This window comes from Besnoitia besnoiti, chromosome III (assembly GCF_002563875.1).
Source record: "Besnoitia besnoiti strain Bb-Ger1 chromosome III, whole genome shotgun sequence".
Classification (NCBI taxonomy): domain Eukaryota; phylum Apicomplexa; class Conoidasida; order Eucoccidiorida; family Sarcocystidae; genus Besnoitia; species Besnoitia besnoiti.
Window position 1 is genome coordinate 4,555,132 of NC_042358.1, and position 24,714 is coordinate 4,579,845.

Genomic DNA, 24,714 nt, shown 5'->3' on the forward strand with positions numbered 1-24,714 from the left:
TCTACAGTTTCAAATATTTTATCGTCACGGTTACTCAAGGGGTGAAAGGGGGAGGCTTTCCGTCGCGCTGGGGAAGCGCGCGCGAAGCGCCCGCCGCCATCCCTCCTCGGGGAATGCCGCCGCTGGGCGACAGACACAACTACGCAGGACAGGCTGGCGTTGCTCTCACCACCAACACCACACTGACAGGGTTTCCGCCTGAGAGACTGTAGTCGGACTCTAGTGCTTGACGGGATGACAAAACTCAGCTGCAGGGAGCAGAAAACTTTAGAGGGAAGGGAGCGACTCGGCGATGCATCTAGAATGGTGGGTGACGTCACTGTGTCGAGCGATTGGTCAGATCTCTGCTTTTCGAACTGCAGAGATTGTCAGTCTGGATAACGGAGAAGCCCCCCCGTCCCCTGCTTAGACACCGTTGCTGGCTCTCCGCCTCAGCGCCCAAGTTCCTAAATGATATCGGGGCGGCAAGCGTCAGCGCGCAGTTGAGTTTTATGCTCGCGGGGGCGAGCTTGGACTCGCACACAAGTTTCCGGACTTCTACCCCGTCGTACTACCGCGAAAATAGACTAGCACACTCGTTGTTTGCTTGGTTGTGCATTCGCGTAGGGCGAGCCCTTCCGTGACAAAGGGAGTTCGTCTGGAGAGCAGAAACTTCACCATAGAGGAAAAGTCAGAGAAGCGCGACTCCCGGCCGTTTCGTATCTGCCGTGGCAGGGTCGGTTTCGTTCCCAAATAATTACAGGCAACACTTTGGCGCTCTGATATGCTTCTGGAACATTTTATGTATTTGGTAGCGTTCAACATCTTTTGTGGGAAATGGACAAGCTTGAGAGCGGGAACAACTAGGTTACGTCACGCGGGCGTGGGCTACGAATACACGAACGTCTGCCGAATCTTCGGGTTTAGGGTTGATCGCCTGTTGCGGTAGATACGCACGTTCACCACCAAGCAACCGGCAAACGCCGTCTAGGGAAGCTCGAATAGACGGGCCTCTCCACGGACGTCGTCCTCGATTCTAAAGAACTATTGCTGAAACTCAGTAGAACGCGCTGTCCTCAGCCGCACTGTGCTGGGAGCAGCGTTGTGTGTTGGCGGCAACGCACGCCGCATGACAGTCGCAGAAAACACTGCGCGTATCTGCAGGGGCCGGAGTTTTACTTTGATCGCTAGACACTGCGGCATGCATCGCATGAGCCCCGCTTCTCGTGGATTTTCAAATGGAAGCTCCACAACTGCAGCGATTCTCATCATCGCAAGCCCGTCATCCCCCTCGCATACTAAGAGTTGGTGCAAAAGACTTGGCGCCGCTGCATTCAGTAGTCGGAGTTCATCTCGTATCGCTCACTGTCTGCAACCGGAAGCGTGATCGCTACAGGCTACTCGCGCGACCGCCTGCGTGGCGATACCGACGAGCTGAGTTACCGCCTTCTCAGAATTCAAATGAAGGTTGCAATCTCTCCACATGCGCGTCGCGGGGAGTATGTACCCCGCCTGACCGAAGGAGGAACAGCTAAAGAGGACCGATACAAAATAATAAGGAACCGACTCTCTGTTGCCTCTGAAACATGAGACGAACAAACCACTCCCCCTCAGTTGCTGTTTCCCCTCTCCTGGTCCAGTCCACTAGGTGGATGTACACCGGGGTTTTCGGCGCGGGACTTGCTTCCGGTCTAAGTTTGCTAGTCTGAAAGTCATCGCTACTTGGCGGCTTTCCTCTTGTACGCCCCCTCGCGCTGTCGGCTGAGCACCTGTCTCTCTGGAAGCCAGAAGAGCGCCGGTTTGTCACGTTTCAGCTCCGCGTGCGGATACCTTACGTGCATTAAATTCATGAAGACCTGCAGGCAGAGTCGCACAGAGACCAACACCAACTAATTCACACGTTTCCTGAGTTCAGAACGGCCCCAAGATACGAAACCACTCGGAGAAAAAACAGGGCAGCTCCAGCCCGCCCATCGGCGATTGCAACTCGACGGCGAAGCAACGCTGTGGCTGAGAAAGCGCACGTTCGCTGGTACAGCAAGGATGTGCGCGTCTGTGTTCGAGACTTTTCCGTCGCCCCTTTGGCCGTGAACGCATAAAACAGGTTCTTGCTTACCTGCAGTTTCCTCCGTTCGAGCTGCGTCAGGGACTGGAAGATCTGTTGTCCGTACATTTCATGGAACATGAGCGCCCTGGGGAAGGCGAAACGCTCCACGAAGAAGTCCTTTTCCGCCGCCTGCGCACTCCCGTCCTCTCCCTCACTCGCGCCGGCGGCATTGGCGGCTCGTGCGGCGGCTGTCGCTCCACTGCGGCCTGTTGACGCTCCCCGCGTGCCACCTCCGTTTCCTGCGTCGTCTTTTCCAGGAAACGTGCGAATATCTTGAGGGTCTGGTGGAGGCGGCTCGTTCACGTACGGCGGCGCAAAGGTGACCGACTGAATCGCCTCCTCGTACAGATCCGCAGGAAGCGCTTCGATCGCCTGCCACATCGACGCCGCGGCGGCGCTCTCGTGCCGACGGTAAAAATCTGTGTGGTGCTGAAAACCCGAAATCCAGACACATACACACCGGCGACACATAAGAAGAACGCGTCCACACAGAGAGTACAGCGAGAGAGTGCGGGGCAAAAAAAACGAGCAAGAAAGCGAAGCCCAACGCAGATAACGAAAAACGAAAAGCCAGAAAACCGACAGCCGCGGAGGAGAAGACCGTGCGAGAAGACTCGGCGGAACGATACAGAAGGCGCCTCGCGAAGCCTTCGCATACACGCAGGTCAAAGGGACCTCAAATAATCTGGAAATGTAGGGAGTGAACTGCAGCAAGCCGCGAGACACTAACAAACTGACGCGTCTTCATCTTTGCCTTTCCTCATTGAGCCTTCGCTAAACTCAGACACGCGCTGGGAAGCGCATATCGTAAGATACACAAAGTGAAGGTACAACACCCTATATGCGTAATTTCCGCCTCGCCTTCGTGAGTTTTGCAGAATTTCGCGTACATCGCGAACGGCGTGATATCTTTCTTTCTCTCGTTGGAAAGCCAAGCGGTCCGCGGGGGGGCAAGCACGTCGGCGGCAGTCGCCTCGGGTTTGCAGGGAGAGAAAATGAGCGAGAGAAGAGAGCGCAGCTTGCTGGCATCGTGGAGGAAACTCGTCGTTTCGTGAACCAGAGTGGAAGGCACGAAGGGCAGATACCGCGTCAGGTGCTTCGGCAGGCCGCCGCCGTCCCTGTGGAAAACAGCGAGCGAGGGCGACAGCGACAGAGGAGAAGCAATAAGACGCAGAGAACGCGAAGCCTCACGAATACGAGAAGAGAGAGTCCGGACGAACTCAGAAGAGAGAAGAACAACCAGTGGCGAGGCCAGAGACGAGCGCTTCGAGACAGAAGTCCAACTGAAGACTGGAGACAAGGACAAGCAGAGAGAGAAGTTCCGCGTGTGTGTGAGTGTGTGTATCTTGTGTGCAGCCTCGGCCAAAAGAGGGTGGCTCAGACCAATCCTCTGAAGATATCACCAGAGTGTTAAGAAAGCTCACTTCTTCACACTCTTCTTGATGGCCGGCTTCTTCGCCTTCAGCGGCTGAGCCCTCTGAGGCAACTCGAACGCCGCACAGGCGGCGCGCCTCAACAGCGACATGGGTGAGAAGAAAACACCAGAGAGAAAATGATGCCAAACTCTTGAAGAAAAGATCAAGGGAGACGGGCCCTCGGAACTGCAAAAAGCTTCAAACACAGACGGACGGGCGACTCCAACGCGCGACAAAGGGTTGAAAACGTGGGAACGATCGCACGCCTGTAGCGGAAGAAAAGAAAAAGTTCTAAAAATAACGAAACAGACAGGTGCTCACAGGGCGCGAAAGGGAGCGTGGGCGACAAACAACGGAGACAGTAAAGCTGAAAGAGTGAGGCAAGCAGGCAGAAGATGACCGTGAAGCGAAGAAGGCGAGAAAAAGGGGGGCCGGAGAGGAGGAGAAAACGAGGAGAATGGAAATCCTCCGATTGCAATCGTTTCTGTTTGAGTTGGAGAGAAGAGAAGAGGCCGCTGGGGCGGATTCAATGCGATCTCTGCAGCATCACATCTGTGATGTCAGGAATCTGCGGCGAACGTCAAATCGAGTCAAACGGGACTGAACCGAAAGAAAACCGGAAGAAACATGCGGAAGATGTTCGAAGGTGGCGGTGCAAACACTGTCGCCCCTTCTGCTATGAGACCGCGGGAAAAAGAGAAAAGCAGCAAAAGGGCTTCAACGAGGCGAGAAGCGCTTTGTTGTGCAGACAGGAGACTCAAGGTTTCGCTGCCTCCCTGGCAGACCGTGGTTTTCCGTGACGCAGCCACAGCTGCCCAAAGTCAATCGAGCGAACAAAGTGCGACAAGAGAAAATTTCAAAGAAAAGCGACAAGGCGGTCGTCCTTATCTCGTCGCTCCTCCAACCTCTCGCCTACCAGACAGGAAGTGAAGAGAAGAACTCGACGAGGAGAGAGGGGAAACCGCCGCCTTCTTTGTTCCCTCCTCCTGTGTCTTCCCTTTCTGCGCGTGTTAGTGAAAGAGGAAAAGGAGGAGAAAAAAAAGACAAGGATGGAGACAGCAGTCTCTCCGCTGCTCTTTTTCCCTTTAAAAATGCTAGATGCGCAGCTCGCCCTCTTTTCGCGCTCGCTCTGCATGCGCTCGCCCGGCCAGCAGATCAGATCAGCGAGGATCGTGATCGAGATCGGCCTGGTCTGGTAAGCCGAAAAAGTGAGCCAAATTGATCCGTAAGCTGCCATCTCGAAACGACCAGGAAACAACTGAGGGCACCGAGAGATATGGCTACAAAAGACTCGGCTTCGTTCATGCGTCTGCTTCTGTTTCGTTCGTTCTGTTTGCATCAGAGCGGCAGTCTCTGTCGTGTGTTTTGTGTCGATCTGTATCGATATGTATCGATGTTGAGACCACGTAACGGCGATGGAAGGGGCTGCGCGAAGTCAAGCCGCCGGGGTGTATGTACACCTCTCGCGTGTCAGTCCGAGTGTACGATCACCTGACAGGGTGTGTGTCAGGGACGGCTTTGTGTTGTTTTCGGTCTCGTCTGAGGAAAAGGCGTCAGTTTCCGCCTCCAGTGTACCTGTGCGACCTCCTTCCCAGGAGGCCCTGTTGGCTGCCCCGGCAAAACAGTTTAGTTCTTCTTCGAGTTTCTTGGTATTTCTCGCTCTCCTCCCTCCTCAATTTTCTGTTGTTTTTCTTCACTAGAGGAGACGACGACTGTGCCTGATGCGCCTCTAAACGAGAGCCTCCTTCCATCGTATCTGAAGCACCGGCGCCTTCACGCGGTGCTTTTCGTGTGCGCGTGTGTGCCCCTGATTCACGGTGGAAATCCAGAGGGAAGGAGCAGAGACCTACGCAGACAAGAAGCCTTTTTTGGAGGGACACTTTCTGAATTCTCCCGAAATGCGGCCCGCGAGTCTCCACATATCCAAGCGGCTCTCCCGCTCTTTCAGCTCTATCCCGCTTCGCCGGGAAGAGCTCATTCGCTCTTCGTCACTGCTCACTCGGGCTTCGCAGGGAGCTGCGCAGACTGCGGAAAGTCGGTAGGCCCCATGCGCGGGCAGCGGTACGGAAGGGCTGCAGAAAAAGAGATTGCGAGAGGGGAACGCTGTGGAAGGAGAGAGGACGATGTTTCCTCTTCATCGCGAAACAACCGCGCTTGACAGATTGAGTGCACAGAAAATCTCGCCACAGGATACTCACCGTGTCGAAACATGCATATATATGTATATACATGTATATCCGAGCGGAGTTTTACATACGCTGCCCTATATTCATATATATATATATATATATATATATATATATATATATATATATATATATATATATATGTATGCACCGACAGACGCCTGTCAGTATGGCTGCCGCTCTTGCCTTTGACTGGGTTTTCGATTTCCGCCTGGTGGTGTATAGGTCCTGAGCTCTTTTTCTTCCCGTCTTTTCACTTATGGCTGGTATCTTCTGGCCCTTTCCTCGCATCAGACCCCTGCTTCTCGGCGCAGACTCCTGCAGGCTCGGTGCCCGTGAGCTGGTGAAGCGAGAGGAGCGCACGGGGGGACTGCTCTCCGTGGATCTCTCGCGCTGGTTTTCGTCCGCTGTCGCTTCGGAGGAAATGAGTGAAAATGCCGACGACAAGTCGCTCGGCGCGCAGATGTGGGCTGCCGCGAAAGACATGGAGGTTCTCAACGACGCCGAAGAAGACATGTCCGAAGATGAGGACGTTGAGGCGGAAGTCAGAACCAATTTGAAGCCGCTCACGCTCCCCGCCGAAGGTAGGCGACATCCCCAAGAGAAACGCGTTGCCGACGCATGCACGCGCGCCTCGTTTCGACGCTTGCGTTTCGCCTTTTTGTCTCCTGCGCAGACGTTGCGACCCTGCGAGAAGCTGTCAGGCGCTTCGCCGAAGAAGTACGCGAAAAAGAGATGGGTTCTACCTGCAGCCGGAGAAAAACAAAACGCCAAACGCGCGGATGCCTCTCACTTGCGCATAGACGCAAGAATATGTCTATATATGCTTTGTTTTCGTAATATATCTGCAGAAGTGCCTGAGTTTCGAAATGGCCTACAGCACCGCAGTGCCTCCGTGACTCCACTCTCTCTCGCTCTCTCTGCGCCGCAGTCTTCCGCCTAATCATCAACACGCCTTAGCCTTTCAAACAACGAGTGCGCATATATATATGTTAATATGTATACAACTGCGTATGTCTATATATATATATATATATGTGTATCTATCTCGGTGTACGTGGGGAGTTTTGGAGGCTTGTTCATGTGCGGGAAGTATCGCTGCGTGGAGGAAAGGGCCTTAGTTCTCTTTCTGGTTTAGCGACTACGGTTCGCTGCCAAAGTATTTCCTCTCCCCAGGAGATCCGACCAAAAGTTCAGGCCATGGACGAAGCAGGCACAATCGATCCCGATATTATCAAGAGCCTCTTTAAACAAGGTGGGTTCTCTTTCCGTGACTCGCGGCTTCTGCGGTGCGCGGCTCGCTCTCGCAGGGGTGGCTGCCACGCGCCTCGCGCTTAACGGATGAAAGGTACTCTACAGTTTACAGGCAAACTGCCGCGATGTCGAGATCTGCAGAGCCCCTTGCAAGAAGGCAGTTTCCCGCACATGTATATTAGGTGCACGTGTATATAGATGCGTGTATCTAGATGTGCATGTCTCGAATGCGGGGTACGAAAACAAGAAGACTGGCTATTCGCGGTGGCAGGAGGCAAGCAGCGCTGGCGGCCTCTCTACACGTCGGAACGCCGCCTACACGCTATATACGGATAGATATTGATAGATATATGCATCAATAGATAGATATACTGACACTGAGATTCATTAAGGCACCCCGCGTGCATCGGTGTGCCAGGGACCTCCTGGCAGACGCACCTCCGCCTAGCTTCGCAAGCGCATGCGCTTGCGCCCTTTAGGTCTAGGGTTCAGGGGTTGCGCGGGGCCGGAAGGCGTGGTGCGTCGCTGCAGGTTACTTGTCTCTCGAAGTGGACCAGAAATACGGCGGCAGCGGCATGCCGTTCTTCAACTCGCTCGTCGTCATGGAGGAGATTTCGAGAGTCGACCCCGCCGTGGGAACTCTAGTGGACATCCACGTAGGCCCGTTTTCTTCAACTGGACTTCTCTCTCTGTCTCGGTTACTCAAAACGAGACGCCTGCAGGCGAGCCGCGCCCGTCTCGCTCCGACAGATGCGTACTTGCTACGAGTTTCCCTTTCCCTCTTTTTAACTGTCACAGCAGGCTTCTGCACACAAGCACCCATACATCTATATATCACTCCATATATCTATATCACTCTATATATCTATATATGTAGAGAGGAAACGCGTACGTACTAGGCCATATAGCCATAGGTGAACTCAAACAGTCTGCTTCGCTTTGATGATACATTCCATAGCGAGTTTGACTTGCATGCTTAACCGTCATTTGCGCCTCTATGCTTATGGATACGCGTGCGCGCAAGTGTGGATAGGGCGCTTCTCTGCGGGCGACAAAAGCGATATCAATTCGGAGTGAGGAGAGGCGGAGCCTTGCGTTCCGCGTTCAGCTGGAGAGTCCATCTCCGCCGTTTTGCTTTTGACTTCTTCTCAGAACACGTTGATCAACCGCGCGCTCATGCTCTACGGCACGGATGAACAGAAAGCCAAGTATCTGCCGCAGCTCGCGTCGAGTGAGGCTTCATACGAAACACAAAATTCCATCATCACGCATGCTGAAACACAGCTCCTCCTGTCTGCGCCTCTGCGAGTCTCCCTGTCAGGTTGCAAGGGGTGTGGCTTCAACCGCACAATCGATAAACACACGCACGTAACTATACACACATATAAAATATATATATATATATATATGAATATAGATCCACATATATGGGGGTATATGCATCCTCATCTACCGGTCGACTTCTCTGTTTCGCTTGGCGCTGCGCAAAAACCGTTGCAGCGCGTTAATTCGATGTCTTGCGAGTTTTTCCGCTCTCAGACTGCATTCACGCTTTCCGATATATATGTATATATGCATGCCGTCTCGCGCTTCCTCTCTTTTTTCGCTCGCAGTCTGCCAGCATCTATGTGAGAACTCCTCACTTGGTGTGCCTGCTGCAGACACGCTCGGGTCGTTTTGTTTGAGTGAGAGCGAGAGCGGCAGCGACGCCTTCGCCTTGAAGGCTACGGCACGTCGGTCGGAGAATGGAGACGCCTGGGTGCTGCAGGGGACGAAGCAGTGGATTTCCACCGCGCGAGAGGCCGGTCTCTTCCTCATCTTCGCCAGCTACGACCTCAATGAAGTCCGTCAAGTCCCCGCCTGTAGACCTCCCGATTCGCCTAGTCCTCCACTCTCTCTACGCGTGCACACCCTGAAATAGATCCTTAAATACATATATATATATATATATATATAGAGAGAGAGAGAGAGAGAGAGAGAGTTAGATACGTAGTTGAATGGATACGTATGTCGATAGACGGGCAGACAGACAAATAGCAATAGAAATAGGCAGATCGATAGGTCTGTTTAGGGCCTAGGGTTTAGGATAGAGTTGCCAACGTGGAGGTATCAGCAGAGCGCACGTAGCACCTGGCTGAGTTGGAAGGCGAGCGAGAGGGTGACCCCCGAGATCCTGTTAAAGGGCAGAGTGGCGGAGCGTCCACGACGCCTCGCTGGATTCGTCAGATATTTACCATCTTTCTGAGGCTTCTCCTCTCTCTCTGTGCGTGCACCCGCCTGTATATGCATGCATATGCATGTATGCATATATATAGATATAGATAAATAGATAGATAAACAGATTGATAGATAGTCGCCTGCGCGTGCGAATGTCTGTTCGAGGTATTCTCCTCCTGGGCGCGGATGAGCAGCTCAGTCAAAGTTTCCCGCACAAAAAGTTTGAGCCGCTCCACTCCAATTTAGGTCTGCAGAAGGAACGCTAGTCAAGCCACTCCACAGCGCCCACATTGTCGATTTGTAGATGCGCCTAGCTGCGCGCTTGATGTACCCGCCTACCACACACCCACGTACATGCATAAAAATACAAACAGAAAAGGATATAAATATTCATATTGTATGCTTCAGTTTAAGTCAGAATGGGAGAGTGGGCGGTGTCTGATTTCAGGGGTACAGAGGCATCACGGCCTTTCTCGTGGACGCCGGCACGCCGGGGCTGAAGGTTGGTAGACCTCTGGACAAACTCGGCATCAAGGCGTCCTCCACCTGCGAAGTCGTGCTCAACGACGTCCAGGTGAGGCGCGGTTCGATGTCTTTTCTGGCAAGTTTTGTGCCTCGCTGACTGACTGAAGACCTGTGTGCGCCTTCTGCTCTGCAACATCGTCAGTCTGCTGGCGACCTTACATTTGTGCATCCTTATCTGCGTCTGTCTAAGTGATCTAACTCTTCTACCTGTGCGGGCATCTGTAGATGCGAAGGCAAAGACTCACACATGTACGCTTATACACTATATATATATATATATATATATATATATATATATATGTATATATATATATATATATATATATATATGTGCTAGTATGTACGTAGGGGCGGATTGCAGACGCATATATGGCAATATGCGTACATACCTTTTGAGCATTTGCACACGAGTATTTATTTAATTTTTCCTCGTTTTTTCTTGCGCTTAGGTACCCGACAGCTGCGTCTTGGGCGAGGTCGGCGAAGGCTACAAAGTCGCGATGAGGCTTCTGAATGAAGGCCGCATCGGTGAGAACTTGAATCTTCCTAAAAAAGCCAAAAATAAAAATCTAGAGAACGGACTTACTCTGGCATCTGTCGGCGGGATACTGGCGCTCGCCTTCAAATTTCAAATAGACCACTTATGAAGCTAACGCGCGCCGGGACATCGGTCAACTCCGCATCCCTCGCCTCGTCGTGCTCATGCCGTGGCGCCGTTGGAGTCCTCAGCTGAACAACGATTCCGAAACCCTCCCTGGTCGTTCTGGGAGACGTGAAGCCCCGCTCTGTCTTTCTTTTTAAACATTCTGAAGCTTTTTCTTATTTTTACATAATTTTTAGGCATCGCGGCGCAGATGCTTGGGCTTGCCAAAGGAGCCCTTGACAGAGCGATGCAGTACATCAACGACCGCCGGCAGTTCGGTCAGCGGGTCGCCGATTTCCAAGGCGTTCGCTTTCAATTCGCTCAGGTGTGTACTGCCTCGAGCCGCAACAGTTTGCTTCACTGCCTCACTCTCCCCATGTTTGCTCGTCTCCAGCTTCGTTGTTTTTGTCGCTTTTTCGCTGCGAACTGCGGAGTGGTTCATCCTCTGGGACGTCGACGTACGTGTTGGGCTCCGTTCAAACGCCTTTTTAACTCTCTCAGCAAAACGCGTCCCTTTGAAGGATTCTTGGGGCATCAAAACTATGTTCTTTTCGCTGCACGCAGAGGCAACTCTACCTGTCAATTCAAACACACCGAGCTGGCGGCTGAAGCCAGGGCAGGGCGTCTCGTAGTTGCGTGTGCGTTCTCTGCGGTTGAGGCTGCGCGTCGTTTCTTCCCCCGCATCGTTGCCTTCTCGCGCTTCCTGGCGCCTGCTTTGTGTTTTTTGCTTCAGCTCGCGACGGAGATCGAGGCCGCGCATCTGCTAACTTACAACGCGGCGCTTCTGCGGGAGGCTGGCGTTCCGTTTGCGAAGGAGGCGGCGATGGCAAAGCTGAAGACCTCGCAGGTCGCGCAGCAGGTCGCGAGCGCCGCAGTCGATTTTCTGGGCGGAAACGGCTTCACGAAGGATTTCGGCGTGGAGAAGCTCTATCGCGACAGCAAGATAGGAACGATCTACGAAGGAACAACCAACATGCAGCTCCACACCATTGCGAAAATGATGCAGAAGAACTACGAAAACATGAAGTAAACAACCTCATGCACTCCCGCCGCGGCGCCCGAGCCATCAAAGCACGCGAAATGCCTCTCGACGTGCGCGAGGGTCAGCGAGGGACAGTCGTCAGGTCGCCAGTCGGAACGCTGCGCCCGCTGCGTCGAGGCCTCGAGAGCGACATTGAATGCACGAAAATCGCGAAAAATCCGGAGAAATCCAGCTGCGAAAACGCAGCCTGGGCTGGACGCGTGATCTCGCGCAGAAAGCAAACTGGCTCCTCAAGGCTAACGCTTGTCTCGAAACGCTACTGTTCATCTCCCGCCTCTCTAGAAAAACTTAACACGACGTTAAAACATCTCAGGATGTGTAGCGTTGCCAGACGCAGAATTGGCAAACTCCCAAGCTTTCTTCGATGACGAATCTGCGGCAAACATGTCGCACAGACGCGCAGACGCTTTCTTCCTTAGGAGGGCTCTAGCGCGTTCCCAATGCACGAGTCCACTCTCACAGGCGCTGAGCCACTCAGCGCTCGATTTCTGGATGAAAGAGTTCTTCCAAGCAGGCACTATCTCGCGCGGCGCAGCGGTCGCCTGCGGCCTCCGCGCTTTGAAAAAACGTTCCGAGGCCTTGAACCATCAGACTGGAGAGGGCCTGCGCATGCCCCGCCCAAAGCAAGTATTACAGCACATATATATATATATATATATATATATATATATATATATATATATATATATATATGTAAATATATATATTCATGAGTGTGTATGTGCAGCCGCATATAAATATATAAACATATATGTGCTTGCTAAACTAAAACACTGAAAAAACCTTTGTTCGCTCGAGGTAGCTGAGGGAGGTCCCTATGTCGTGGCTGTAAAGAGTTCAAATGCGCGCGTTTATCCTTGCAATGACTCACCCACACTTCAGCGCATCTCTGCGTACCGAAATAGAGCTCTGTTCACGTATATATGAATGTGCGTTCAGTTCTGCACAAAATCCTGTATACATACAGACAGCGTGTACAGTTTTGCCCAAATATAAAGCGCGCGGTCGCCCTGAAGATGCTTCTGAGCCACGTGAGCCGTGCGAGTAGGGTTCGAATTTTCTTCGCAGTCGCGACGGATTCGTTGGCGCCGTGCAGTTGCGCAGTCGTTTGAAGCTGCGATCTGGAGAGTGCAGGAGAGCTCTGCGTCACCCCGCTGCGCGCCTAGAAGGGCATCTTTAGAATTCTACCGAAATATATTCGCATGTGAACAGAGTTTCGTTCTCAAATTGTGCCCATGTGCAGCCTGCTACGCGTCTGGGGCCTTGGCAACTTTTCAAAGGGGTTTGCTTTCCAAGGATCGTTTCAGAAGAAAACGCTTCCTCAAATCTGGCGCCGGCAATTGGCGAGCAGAGAAGACGCCGGAAAGATGACGATTTCCCAGTGAGACGGCAAAAGACGCAACGAAACCGCAAACGCGCGCCCAGATCGAAGGGAGAGCACAAGAAAAGAAAAGCAAACGCGGAAAACCCCGCGGACGCCTCTCCTCTCGACAGCAAGCTCTCGATGTCCCCCGTTATTCTCTCCAGTCCCCACGCGCGCAAAAACAGGCGTCTCCCTTTCCGTCTTTCTCTCTCTCCTTCTCGTTCCGCTCCTCTCCCTCCCGATGCGCCTCGCCTTGGGCCTGTGTTCTGCCTTCTTTGCTCGCGTCCACGCCACCCTCTGTCTCTCCGTCTGCCTTTTCCCTCCCTCCCTCCCCCGCCACGCGGACTCGCTTCACCTCGCCTCTACATCAGGCTGAGGCTCCCCGGCGGCGCAGTCTCTTGCGGCGCGAGGGCCTCTCGCAGCAGCCGCGCGAACGCCGCGCGGCGCGACTCCCCGAGCGACGCCGGAAGCGGCGCGCGGGAGGTCTCCTGGGACACCGCCTTGACTGTGAGGCTGAGCTCGAGGTGCGCCGCGAGCGTCAGCTGCATCTCGCAGAGGTACAGAACGCTGCATGCAGGCGGAGAGAAGAAACCGAAACGCGGAGGATGTCGCAGCGCCGCGAAAAACGCAGCGGGGAGGCAGAGACTCCGCAGAAAACGAGAAACCGCACGCCGGCGAAAGAAGGCGAAACGCGAGAACCAAAAGGGACACGGACCCGAGGATAGAAGAAAAAATCACAAAGCTGGATGTGGAAATCTCCGTCTGCACTCTCTGGAAGAAATCGCACCTGTCCTCATCCTTGCCGTAGAAGAACATTTTAAGGACATCACCCAAGACGCCAGAGGCCTGCAGGAGAAGCAGAAAGAAATCGAAAAGAATCGGACCGACTTTCACGCACGATGATAATTGCACATTTCCACATTTCCATCGCCGCCTCCACGCAGGCACGCTGCAGAGAAAGCTTCCCCGGAAAATCGAAAATCCAGCATCCTTAATTTAGCTCTCTCGAGAGGAATACGTACACATCGTAGGAATACTCCATACAAATATATATATATATATATACAAATGTCCGTATACACGTGATGGCATGGGACCGCGAACTCGCCGCGGTTTTTGTAGCCGTCCGCTGCAGACACAGCCGAGCCGCTGCTGCGCCGCTCTTCCTCTCCCTCGCTGCAATGGCTTGGGCGCCCTACTCTCGTTGCCTCCGTCGTCTCTGCTCCTCTCTCTCACTCCCTCTTTCTCTTTGCGCGAAGCAGAGATGCAGGCGAGTGGGCACGCGTGTTGCCCGATGTGCAGTGAGTCCAAAAGATCGACTGAGCAGTTCACTCGCGTCCTACCATTGTGAAGATGCAGGATCGCGCCGCAGAAGCTTCGAAGGCCTCGCCCAGTGCCTCAAAGTCTTCTCCGAAGGACGCGAGAAACGCGGCAAGGTGCTGAACTGCATGCACTTCGCTCAGCGTTTGGTCCTCGCCAGAGCTCTCCCAGAGGTGCTGAAAGGTCGCCGACTCGACTGAGACCGACGGAAGGAGTCTGTGAAAAAAAAGAAGAAATCCGAAATCTCGAAAACACTCTCTCGCCCCTCCCGCGAAAACCATGCGCGGCCTATGGTACCAACCCTCAAAAAGCGCGCCGCTCACGCTCACGACACTCGAGAGAAGATGAGCAGGAAGCTCACGCGACAGAAAGAATGAGGCACGCGCTAGGTGCGACGAAGGATGGAGTTTTCGTCTTTCCGACACCTCTTCGTGTTCAGCTACGGCCGCATCCTGACGTCCAAAACGCTTGATCCCAAACAGCCTCCCAACTTGCTCAGACGCTGCGCCCTCCTCTGCCTAGACTCTTTCAGACAGCTTTCTCCACGGGAAGACGGAATCTCCTGTTTCCGCTATTTTTGCTCTGCACGCCGCTCACGTGAGCCCATCCGCGACCACAGGCACAGCCGAGGAGGAGGAAGAGGAGGCGGCGGGCAGCAGGGCGGGTCTGCCGTTGAATTCTGAAAAAAATTCAGAGACAGAGAGGGACGCGAAATCGCGTGAGGGCGAGAAAAAGAAGCAAACACCGAAAGACAACATAAAATAACGCAACAGCCGGGCCGAGAAGCCCGGTGGCGAACGCGACTTGGCAAAAACGAAACGTACGTCACAAACCCGATCACACAGCTGCCTTCATTTCCAGGCCGCGACCCCCCCCCGAAAGAAAGTTTCTTCTCTCCCTGTCACATCACGGTTTCAAAATCTTTTTTGTTTCCCTTGTGCCACTTAAGCGCGTCTTCTCCCTTCAGCGTACCTTCTTCTGGGCTGTCTTCCCTGGCGCGCGCCTCCGTGGCTTCTTCGGTTTCGAGAAGCAGAAGATCTGCGCGGCTAGATTTCACGAGGGTCACCCCGGCGTACTCCCTTTTCGCGGGCGCCGTGCGCCTCTCTGCTCGCGCCTCGTCGTCGCGGATCTCAAACAGCGAGTCGCTCTCGCTTGCCTCTCTCTCGTCCGCGGCTGGGGGGAGGAAGTCTCTGTTTTCGAGTGACGCAGCGCCGCCGGCAGCAGGCGGTGACGGCGAGGCGCGGCCAGGCGAGAAGCGTCCGCCGAAGGGAATCGGCGCCACGCAGAGGAACGACGCGCTCGGAAGCCGATACATTACCGACAGCGAGTTGAACTCCTCCATCAGTCGCTCGGCGAGATCGCGCTCTGCGGACGACTGGATGCAGCGAAGGCGAAAAACACAGGAACAAACGCATCGAAGGCGAGGCCGAATGCAAGGGGACAACAGCGCCGCGCGTAGCGAGCAACGCAGGGCTCTCGCGTGACAGCTGTCTTCTTTCACGTCTTGTGGCGCATTCGTGAAGACGCACAGGCACGTCCTCGCCGAGCGCCTGACGCAGTCTGTAACCCTCTTTTCAAAGCTCGATCGACGTGTGCGTCTAACTAAATGCGCCTGCGAAGGTCGGATGTCGCCCTCCCGCCGCAACTGCCTAAAAGCTAAGTGCGACTGCATGCGGTTGCGTAAGCGTTCGGCGAAAAAGCTCGAGAGAAAGAACTTGGTAGGTTGTTCTAACGCCCCGTGGGAAATGCAGTAAACGAAGGGCGGACGGAGCGCGCGCATGGGCACCGAGCGTGACGCCACGTCAAACCCGGCATCACCCAAACGCAGAACGCAGCGACTGCCCTGGAGAGAGGCGCGACGGCGCCGAAAAAACTGGACTGTGCGTTCACTCACTTCGATTTCCTCCAGCGGAGGCAGCGGCGTGGAGATGATGCGCTTGGCGTCCTGCGCCCACGTGGCACAACCACAGAGAGACTCCGGCGGGGCAGTGAAGGAGAAGCAGCTGAAGAAAAGAGGATGGTGATGAAGCGCAGGGGCAAAGACTGCCGGAGGAAGAAGAGAGGCGCCAGATATTTCTTCCCAGCCAAATACATACCACAAACTACCTCAAAAAAAGTGAAAAAAACATCGAAAACGGAACGAAACTGACAGAATACGAGGTTTAACGCATCATGTTTAGTACGCGCAAAGCAGAAAGGCAGACTCTCTAGAAGAGAAGAAAGACGCGGAAACTACTCACCGGCAGGCTCGCCTGGAGGAAACGGTAGTAGAAAAGAGCCCTGTCATGAACGTCGGGGTGAGATGCGTCGTTGATCGCCTGGAAACACGAATTCGAGCACCTTAAACATCCTCAAAAATGGAAGAAACGAGCCAAAATCCTCACATGTGGCCGCACGCATGCAGGGCTCGTGTCTGTTCGCTTTTTTTCCTATGCATCTGCGTATACCTGTATTCATGAATATACGTATATAAAGATACGTATATACAAATACATACGAGCATATACAAAAATATGCATATATATATGCATATTATGTGTGCGACGTTTCACGAAAAAATGCAAGAAGACGCACTGCACGTATCAGATAAGAGACAAAAGAAAAAAGCCGGAAGAAGATGTATCGGCGCTCAGCGCGCCTGACGACGCCTACGCAGTGACAGAGCGGAAAGCAAAAACGTTCCGGCGGTCTATTTCCATGCACAGACGCAGCATCGACTGCCGCCACTCCGTCGGCGACACCAGAAGAAACATGAATACCGAACTGCAGCGTCGCGCGAAGGCGTATTTTACGGAAAGAAACTGAGAGAGTAGAGGCACGGCTCGGCGACAGCCAGGGCAGAGATAACGTAAGAGAGAGAGAAAAGCAAAGCAGAGAAACAAGGAGTGAGAAGAAATTCACCTGTTCGAGGAGTTTGCCGAGGACGGGTTGCATCTCTCCAGGGTATTGAAAGAAGCATTTAGTTGCGGCCGTCAAAAGCTCGAGACTGAAGAAGAAAAAAGCGCAGAGCCGAGGACACAGAACCAGCAGAGGCATGCAGAGAACGAGAAGAACGAGGCGCGATGCGGAACCCAGGCGCAGGCGCCACGCATGAATAAGCCCGCAAAAAGCAGTCAAACGCGTGCGAAGGACAGCGACTGCGATGCAACGGAAGCGGGAGGCGCAGAACGCGGAGCAAGGAGAAATGACTGCGAGTGCACGGCAAATGCGGGAAACGGATTTTTTTTTCCTCACCGAACAACAGGTGGCTCCTCTCCAAAGCGGGTGACGATGTCTTCGAGGATGTACGGAGCGTCTTCGATCTCCTTGCCAAACTCGCCTGCAAAAAAGAAAAGTCGAAAGCGTCGAGCCTCAGACGGAACATCAGAGTCCTTCCAGACAATCAGACCGGCACTCTTTGCGCGCGTGGAGAAGGCCCTTTTATTCCAAAACGGCGTGCCAATAGGTAGCGCACGGGTTCGCGAGCAGAATCGAGAAACCGAACCCTGAACTCCCACAAAGGCGCCGAATCGAGTCCTCCATCCGAACGCGCTCAGCCCCTCCCTCTCGATAGAATCAGTTTTTTCTTCTTTCTCCCAGGGCATGACTGGAAGCGCGAACAGTGCTTTCGAAGTTGGGTCAACAGCTAACGAATGGAATGCGATTATTGTCTAGTTTAAAGGGAATACGTTTTGAATTCATTAGGGTATATTTTCAAGACGTATATTTACTCTTTGAGTCTATTGGCATCAGATAATCTATATTGGATCTCGGGAAAAAACAACGAGAGAAGAGGAATTCCGCTAAAAAACTGAGACAGAGACTCACCGATCATCCATACCACTGCGGCGACGCCTTCTCCGTCCGCCAGCCTCAGCGCATGCATTCGGATCGCCTCGACCACGCGACAAATCATCTGAAAACACAAAAACCATCTCTTGCACGATGAGGCTAACGCGAAAAAGGCGCCGTTTTCACAGCGAGTGAAAAAAAAGAGCCAGAGGTCATTCCTCTCGTGCGAGTTGGTTGCGAAGCTCAGCAGGAGAGCCGACCCGCGTGGAGAGAGCCGAGGAAAAAAAGAGAAGAAAGATGAGATGCGATTTTATCTCACCATGGGGTACTTGCGGAGGATATCGCGAAGCACGACGAACGTCGCGGACATGAGGAAGTCTGCAACTTCCATGTCCACGAAGGAGAGCAGCTGGAAACAACGCAGAAAAACCCAGACGCAGGAGGCATAGGGACTACAGCGCCCGAGAAGAAAATGAACTCGCAGAGAGAAAGGTAAAAAGCTGCAAGCGAAACAGAAGCGCGAAAAATGAGTAGACAGTGAAAAAGAAGAGACACATCTCAAAACGGAGTAGGCACCAGAGTGCAGAGGTCGCAAAAGACACACGTGTAACTTCGTTGAATCGCCCACACAGGGGAAAAAAGAAGAGACAACAGACAAAGAGAGAGACAAAGAGAGAGAGAGGCCGGCTCGCGTGCTTGCCCATCCCGCCCCCCCCCCCCCCTCCCCTCCTGAAAAACAGCATCACAACGCAGTGTTTTCTGGCAAAGCGCGCGTCTCGGAGCTGCAGCTGATGATGAAAACCCGACAAACACTCACTAGAGTTACCACGTCTTCAGCTGCGCTCGGGATCTTGCAAGCAATCAGTCCCAGGGCCGCGATGCTTTGCCGAGCGATCTCCGCGTCGGCGTCGCAGACGTACTCCCGCAGCTCCGCTATGGCGTCCATGCAGTTGCGCTAAAAATAAAAAGAACTCTGAAAACCTGAAGTCCTCCCACCCGTGTGCAGGGAGACGCCGCTCGAGCCTGCTGCTAAGCCTTTTCTTCGTTAAAGAATAACCTCACGGATACGCACGAAAGCCGCACACGAGACACACGAATCGCCACATATACGTAGACGAAAATATAGATATAGATATATATGATAAGACATACATATATGCTGAATACATATATATATATATATATATACATAGACTTGCTGTGTAGAGGCCGGTTGTGCCATGTTCTCGCATGCATGTGCCGCACATGGAGGACGCTCCATGCAACTGCTTCTTGAAGAGGCTTTCTGAAAAAGAGCCGCGGCAATTCCCAGAAGAAATTAAAGATCAAGAATACACGCGGTGAAAAACCGGGGCGCGGGTTCGAACCCCAAGCTCTTTGCTGCTCGAACACTCACCAGAAACAGCCGCGGATGCATGTCCCAAGTGTTTTTCGAGAGCTCACCTCTGTGACGATTGCAACGAGCGTCTGCAGCTTCGTGCTCTTCAAGTAGGAAGGGTCACTGTACCGACAGAAAAACTGCCGCAGCTCGCCCTCGAAGGCCTCCACTGCACCTGGACCGCCTAAAAAGAAGAAAAACAGAGGCAAGGTGCGACGACGCTGCACGCAAAAGGCTTTTTAAAGCCCTTTGCGCAAAGACAGAGATGCTCAAAAGACGAAGAGTTCGCAAGTTACACTGATTTTACATCTCACACAGGACTCAGGCCAGCGAGGCCGAAGACGGGGAGAAAGTTCTGGAGTGAATATATATATATTTATATGCAACTCTTCGTAATTGTACCGTCTGCAGATATCTGTCTACATATATTGACAGTTATGAATATGGGTTGGTGGATGGATAGACGGATGGAGAGATAGACGGAGAGAAAGGCGCCTGCGCGAGTGGAGCGGCTAATCCGCGGTGCTTTGATGCTGCACCTATATATACAAATGTCCACAGAGATATCAAGAGAGGAAAAGCGGAGGAGACAGCTCAAACAGGACAGCAGAAGCGCTGAGACCTCGAGACCGCGAGGAAGCGCATCAGACGAAAGAGAGGAACGCCGGCTCACACGCTGCGCGGCTCATCCGGCATGAGGCGCTTCGCCCCAAGAAGAAGTTTCCTTCCCGGTTCGAGTCTCTCGAGGCGGAAGGCGACGGCCTGAGAGATGCAGCTCGCCGCCCACTGATCCAAGCAGACGTGTGTTTCTTTGTGTTTCGCGCGATACTCACCAGTTTGCACGATAAGCAGGATGTGCCTGAGGATTGTGTACGCGATCTCTGGGTAGCCCGTCGTCACAAGCGTCAGCAGCGGAGGTTTCAGTCTGCAGTAGACCTGCCGCCGAAGATCTTCGTTTCCGCGCGTCAGCTCGAGAAAGCAGTTGGAGCACGCCTGCAGACAGCGGCGAACACCGCAAGCGAGGCGTCAGAATCAAATCGTTCGCTTTCAAAAAGAAAAAACGTCTTCAGCGGGTATGTGTCTCGCGCAGGATCGTCCTCCAAAGAGTGCACGGCGCGCAAAAGTCTGCGCTCGCTTTCAACTTCGCGAAGGCGCTCTCTCAACGACAACCGAGCCCGCTCGGCATTTCCATCTTCCCGCTGTTTTTCCCCTTTCTCGGATTTATTTTTTGAACCGGCTGGCCCCGCGGCGCCCGCCCTCAGCCTCCTAGACCGCAGTGTCCCTGCTTCCCTCGACGTGGGCGACACAGAGCGACTGTGCGGCTTCTTCTTCTCCCCCTTCAAAGTTCTGACTCACCAGTACGACTGCAGCCGAGGAGCTCTTCAGCTTGTCATCGAGGATGTTCATGATGTCGAAGGCCTCCTCCTCGCTCTCAGGCTGGTATGTCGCCACCAAGTTCAGAATGGTGCAGACGCCCCACTCCGAGAAGCGCTTGATCCTGAAAAAATAACGCGAAACTCTCCACAGGGGACGGATGATGCGGCCGGCTGCTGCTCGCTTCGAAATCTCTTCCCCCTGTACCGAGAGCGCGCGTGCAGCCTCCGAAGAGGCGCGGGTCGCCTCAGTCCTCTACGGACGCGGACGTTTTTTACGTACGCACATGCCTGAGAAAAGTTGCTAGGAATGCGATAAAACCGATATCCCCACACCAAATACATAATCTAAATGTATATATAGATATATAGACATATATAGATAGATAGATATAGACATATATAGATAGATATAGATAGACAGATGGATATAGATACGTAGGTAGATATATATGAGTATTTATGTGTATACCACATTTGTATATATATGTGTGCACCAGATGTGGATTTCGAGTCTGCGCCCGTTGTATAGGTTTGCAGCGATGGCCTTGCGCGTGTTCCTCCGGTCTTTCAACGAACCTGTTCAAAAAGTGCGTCGCAATTTTCTTCGTCACGCACATCCCGCCTGTTTCCGCCTCGATTTCGTTCAGCGCGCATATCGCGTTGATGGCGACCTGAACAAAAAAAGGCTCCCCCCAACCGAGAGTCACTAGACCGGCGCAAGAGCGAAGACGACGTCTCACGCGGTTGATTTGAAATAGACCTGCGTATCGAGCCAGGTGGGCACTCGCGCCCGCGACCCGCCGGCCTTTCGCCTCGAATCCGTCTATGCTCGCATGTGTGTATATATAGTGACAAAGAAAAAAGTGCGAGGCCTCGAAATCGCGTCTCAGCCAACGAAAAACTCCTCGCGTACCTGAGAGTCCTCGTCGAGTAGCGCATCGTAGAGTCGTTGGCGAATGTCTTCGATGCGCTGGCGCGCGCCCTCCTCGTCTGTCGGCATAATCTCCTGCAGCAGCTTGCAGGCCTTAAGGAGTGCTGAGAAAAAAACGAAGACGCGAGCGCGCGACGCAAGTGGAACGAGGAGAGATAACGCGGACTGCAGAAAAAGGACAAGGATTCACGTCTGGGCAGATGCCTGCCACAGAACCCAAGCAGGACAGAAACGCACCCCAGGAGGGCAGGTGGGCGAGGAGAAAAGACGAGAAAAGACAGAGAGAGAAGATGCAAAAAAGGGACTGGGAAACACGCGAACGTCCACTGTTTGGGCAACTTACCCATAACAGCCGCTCGTCGCACGTAAGGGCTGCGATCACTCATGCCCTTTCTCGCCGCCGGCTCAATGTACTCGAGCATGCAACTCAACCTGAAAAAAAAACAGCAGAGACTCACTTTCGTCACATAACCGTCGCGATGCAGTCGCTAGTTCTCGCAGGCATCCCCCAAAGCGTGCTGCCAGCGCTCCAGAAAGTTTTCTGCATTCAAGGCAGGTTGTCCTGCTGCGTGCCTCTCGTCGATTCGCCAGGTGTCCGCTTTGACGGCTCCACCGGCATCTTCTCGTCTTCTCTGTCCCTTCCCTTTCATCGTGCGCGGCGTATAACGCATGCTCGCATGCAACCGCCTCCCCTCAGAGCCACGCTTCCTCTTTCTACCAGATTTGAACGAAGCACTTTGACGGAGCTAACAACGCCGAAGACTCCGCAGTGTCGCCCTCCTACGCGCTACCGCGCGAGCCCTGCCGCCAAGTGTGCTGAGCTGCTTCGCTTACCTCAGCGAGCAGAGGCTGCGGATCGCCAGTCCGCGTAGGCGAGGATCCTCGTCGTTGCAGTCCTTCTGGAAGGTGTTAATGGCCAGCAGCGAAAGCGACGGATTCGTGTCTGCGAAAAAAGAGAACAAAAGACAACGCGCCACGCGAGTGAGCCGCCAGGAACACGCGCGAGACGCACCAATCTTCATACAGACTATACATATAAATAGATATATGCATGCATGTACATAAATATATATATATATACATACGTCTATATGTATATGTGGCTATATTCACAGGAGCGTGGATCTGCGACCAGCAGGCACCACACGAGGCTGCGGGCGAGATGAAGTGCAGACGGAACCGCGGAGAAGAGTCACGCACATCTTCTTCACACTTTGCCTGTCGCACACGCATGCGCGTACACGTATATATATATATACAAGAATCCAATAACCCTTCGAAGAAAGCAGGCGTTTGCGCCCGCTGGGAAAGACGCCGGTGAGAGCGCGAGCGCCGTGGCCTTCCAAGGCGTCCTGCTTGCCGCTGCATGCGAATTGCCCCGCCTCTCCGAGACAGGAATTTTTAAAATGCATAGAAATATACATGTTTTCGATTGAATATAAGCAGGCGCCCCTCTGTGCTGATGCCAGTTCCGCGTGATGCGGGCAGCTACCTGCGTAGTTGGTGAGGTACTGGTAGATCATTTTCTTTTGAACGAGGTCCGGCGTGGAGGCGAGCATCACGACGTCTGCGAAGAGCCGGCTCACGTCGAGACCGACTGTCATGTACGCGATGAGCTTCTTCAAAGCTTCGCGCTGCTTCACCACGTCCCGCTCTGTCGGCAACGCCCGCAGCACCTGCCGCAGCTCGTAGAGCTCTCCCTAAACGCAAAATGGCTCGCAGGCAGAAGCACCACGCAATATATATACATACATTTATATACATATATTTACGGGTATATATAACTGTATACATACGCGCACAGCCATAGGGAGATATACATACATATATACGGAGAGAGATACGCAGAGAACGCGGGGAAGAAAGACTACCGACTCAGACTTCTTCACGCGCTGCCTGAAGTCCTATCGCAACAGAGGAGACGCGCAGCGGCCGCGAAGTCTGCACCAGTGGCGAATGCTGCAAGGCCGGCCTAGGGCCGCAGAACGCAAGTTTGCAGGTTCGTTCTTGCTTTTTTCTTGTTTATTACTCGTTTCTGATCCACAAAGAATTGCGGACCGGCTGGCGAGCGCGGCACGACCGCGTGGTGCGGCGGCGGTGGCGCAGGAGGAGGCGGAATGGAAGCCATTTTCTTTTCAAACAAAAAGAGAAAAAGCGTCTCGCAAATCCAGCCGTCCCGCTACACGGATCGCCCTTAGCGCGGCCGCCTCGTGAGGCTGGCGCAGAAGAACAGGCTGCGAGGGCGAGGCGAGATCGTTCGGAGATTAGGCACGTCGCAGGAGCGGACGGTGGGGCCACAGCAACGGGAAGACGAGCAAGCCCGCATGCAGGAGGCAGACAATAGTAAGAGAAAAGGAGGAGAGACAGGAGCCCTGGATAGACGCGCACAGAGCAGGATATGGAAAAAACTGGAGTTAGAAAAGAGTTTAGCACCTTAATCGTGAGCTGGAAGACAAGGCGAGAGGGTAGCGAGGGTGACAAGTTTTAACGCTCCAGCAGCTGCCCAAACGAAAAGACGGCGACTCTGTGGTCGCCTCGTCGCCTGCGAGGCGCCACAAACCGAAGACAGAAAGGAGCGCGGCTGGCTACGCGTGATGCAGCGACCCCGGGGCAGACATCTGCAGGACGACGAAGACAAGAAGCAGGGACGGAAACGCATAGAGAGACCGACGACGAGAAAGAACGCCAAAGGGCGACGCCTGGTTCCCTGTGCGTAGCTCGGACGCCGTGTACATACACCGGCTGAAACATCAAGGTCGCCGCTACAGTTTTAAACGGATACGCAGACATGCGGATCTGTAGGGGGTGTGACGCGGGTGAGTAAAAAAAGAACGGAAAGGAGTGCGGAGACCGATTGGTTGACGGCGCCACAGAGCATGTCTGTGCATGCGCAAGTCTTGAGCGAAGCCAGCGGTTCGTGGCAGGCTTGGACAGTAAAGGGAAGCAGTCGGACAAGAAGCCGCTCTTGCGTGAGTGAAACGCACGGACTTTGCAGCGTACAACGAAAACGACGCGGAAAAATAGTGCCGGTGGACAAGGAACGAGACGGATGTGCCGCGCAAAGCGTTTCGTGGAGGTCGAGGCGGCGGCGCAAGGCGCAGGGTAGAGACAAAAAACAGAGAAGTTACCAATGCGCTCAGTGGAAGCAGAACAGGAAGAAGCAGGCGTTGTTGTACCAAGCAAGTGATCTGTCAAGGAATGGACAAG

The 24,714-nt window shown here is 53.6% G+C and overlaps 3 protein-coding genes across 3 annotated transcripts; 1 reads left to right on the forward strand and 2 right to left on the reverse strand.

Annotated features, from left to right (window-relative positions):
- Positions 1-1,697: 1,697 nt before the first annotated feature.
- Positions 1,698-3,611, reverse strand: BESB_049110 (uncharacterized protein; the record flags this gene model as incomplete). Its single annotated transcript, XM_029363362.1, has 4 exons — positions 1,698-1,835; positions 2,096-2,515; positions 3,045-3,204; positions 3,511-3,611. The coding sequence occupies 4 exons, from the start codon at positions 3,609-3,611 to the stop codon at positions 1,698-1,700; spliced, it is 819 nt and encodes a 272-aa protein (XP_029220728.1).
- Positions 3,612-5,399: 1,788 nt separating this feature from the next.
- BESB_049120 (short-chain-acyl-CoA dehydrogenase) lies at positions 5,400-11,356 on the forward strand (the record flags this gene model as incomplete). The annotated part of the gene is made up of 11 exons (XM_029363363.1): positions 5,400-5,539; positions 5,982-6,271; positions 6,364-6,407; positions 6,864-6,942; positions 7,473-7,597; positions 8,094-8,172; positions 8,603-8,784; positions 9,607-9,732; positions 10,133-10,211; positions 10,524-10,651; positions 11,060-11,356. The coding sequence occupies 11 exons, from the start codon at positions 5,400-5,402 to the stop codon at positions 11,354-11,356; spliced, it is 1,569 nt and encodes a 522-aa protein (XP_029220729.1).
- Positions 11,357-13,093: 1,737 nt separating this feature from the next.
- BESB_049130 (HEAT repeat-containing protein) lies at positions 13,094-23,635 on the reverse strand (the record flags this gene model as incomplete). The annotated part of the gene is made up of 21 exons (XM_029363364.1): positions 13,094-13,298; positions 13,519-13,577; positions 14,075-14,267; positions 14,649-14,730; positions 15,024-15,426; positions 15,946-15,996; positions 16,292-16,369; positions 16,953-17,037; positions 17,286-17,370; positions 17,859-17,946; positions 18,142-18,231; positions 18,640-18,777; positions 19,266-19,384; positions 20,034-20,193; positions 20,557-20,698; positions 21,153-21,247; positions 21,490-21,611; positions 21,851-21,939; positions 22,342-22,450; positions 23,000-23,207; positions 23,537-23,635. 21 exons carry the CDS (start codon positions 23,633-23,635, stop codon positions 13,094-13,096), a joined length of 2,700 nt encoding a protein of 899 aa, XP_029220730.1.
- Between the last annotated feature and the right edge of the window lie 1,079 nt (positions 23,636-24,714).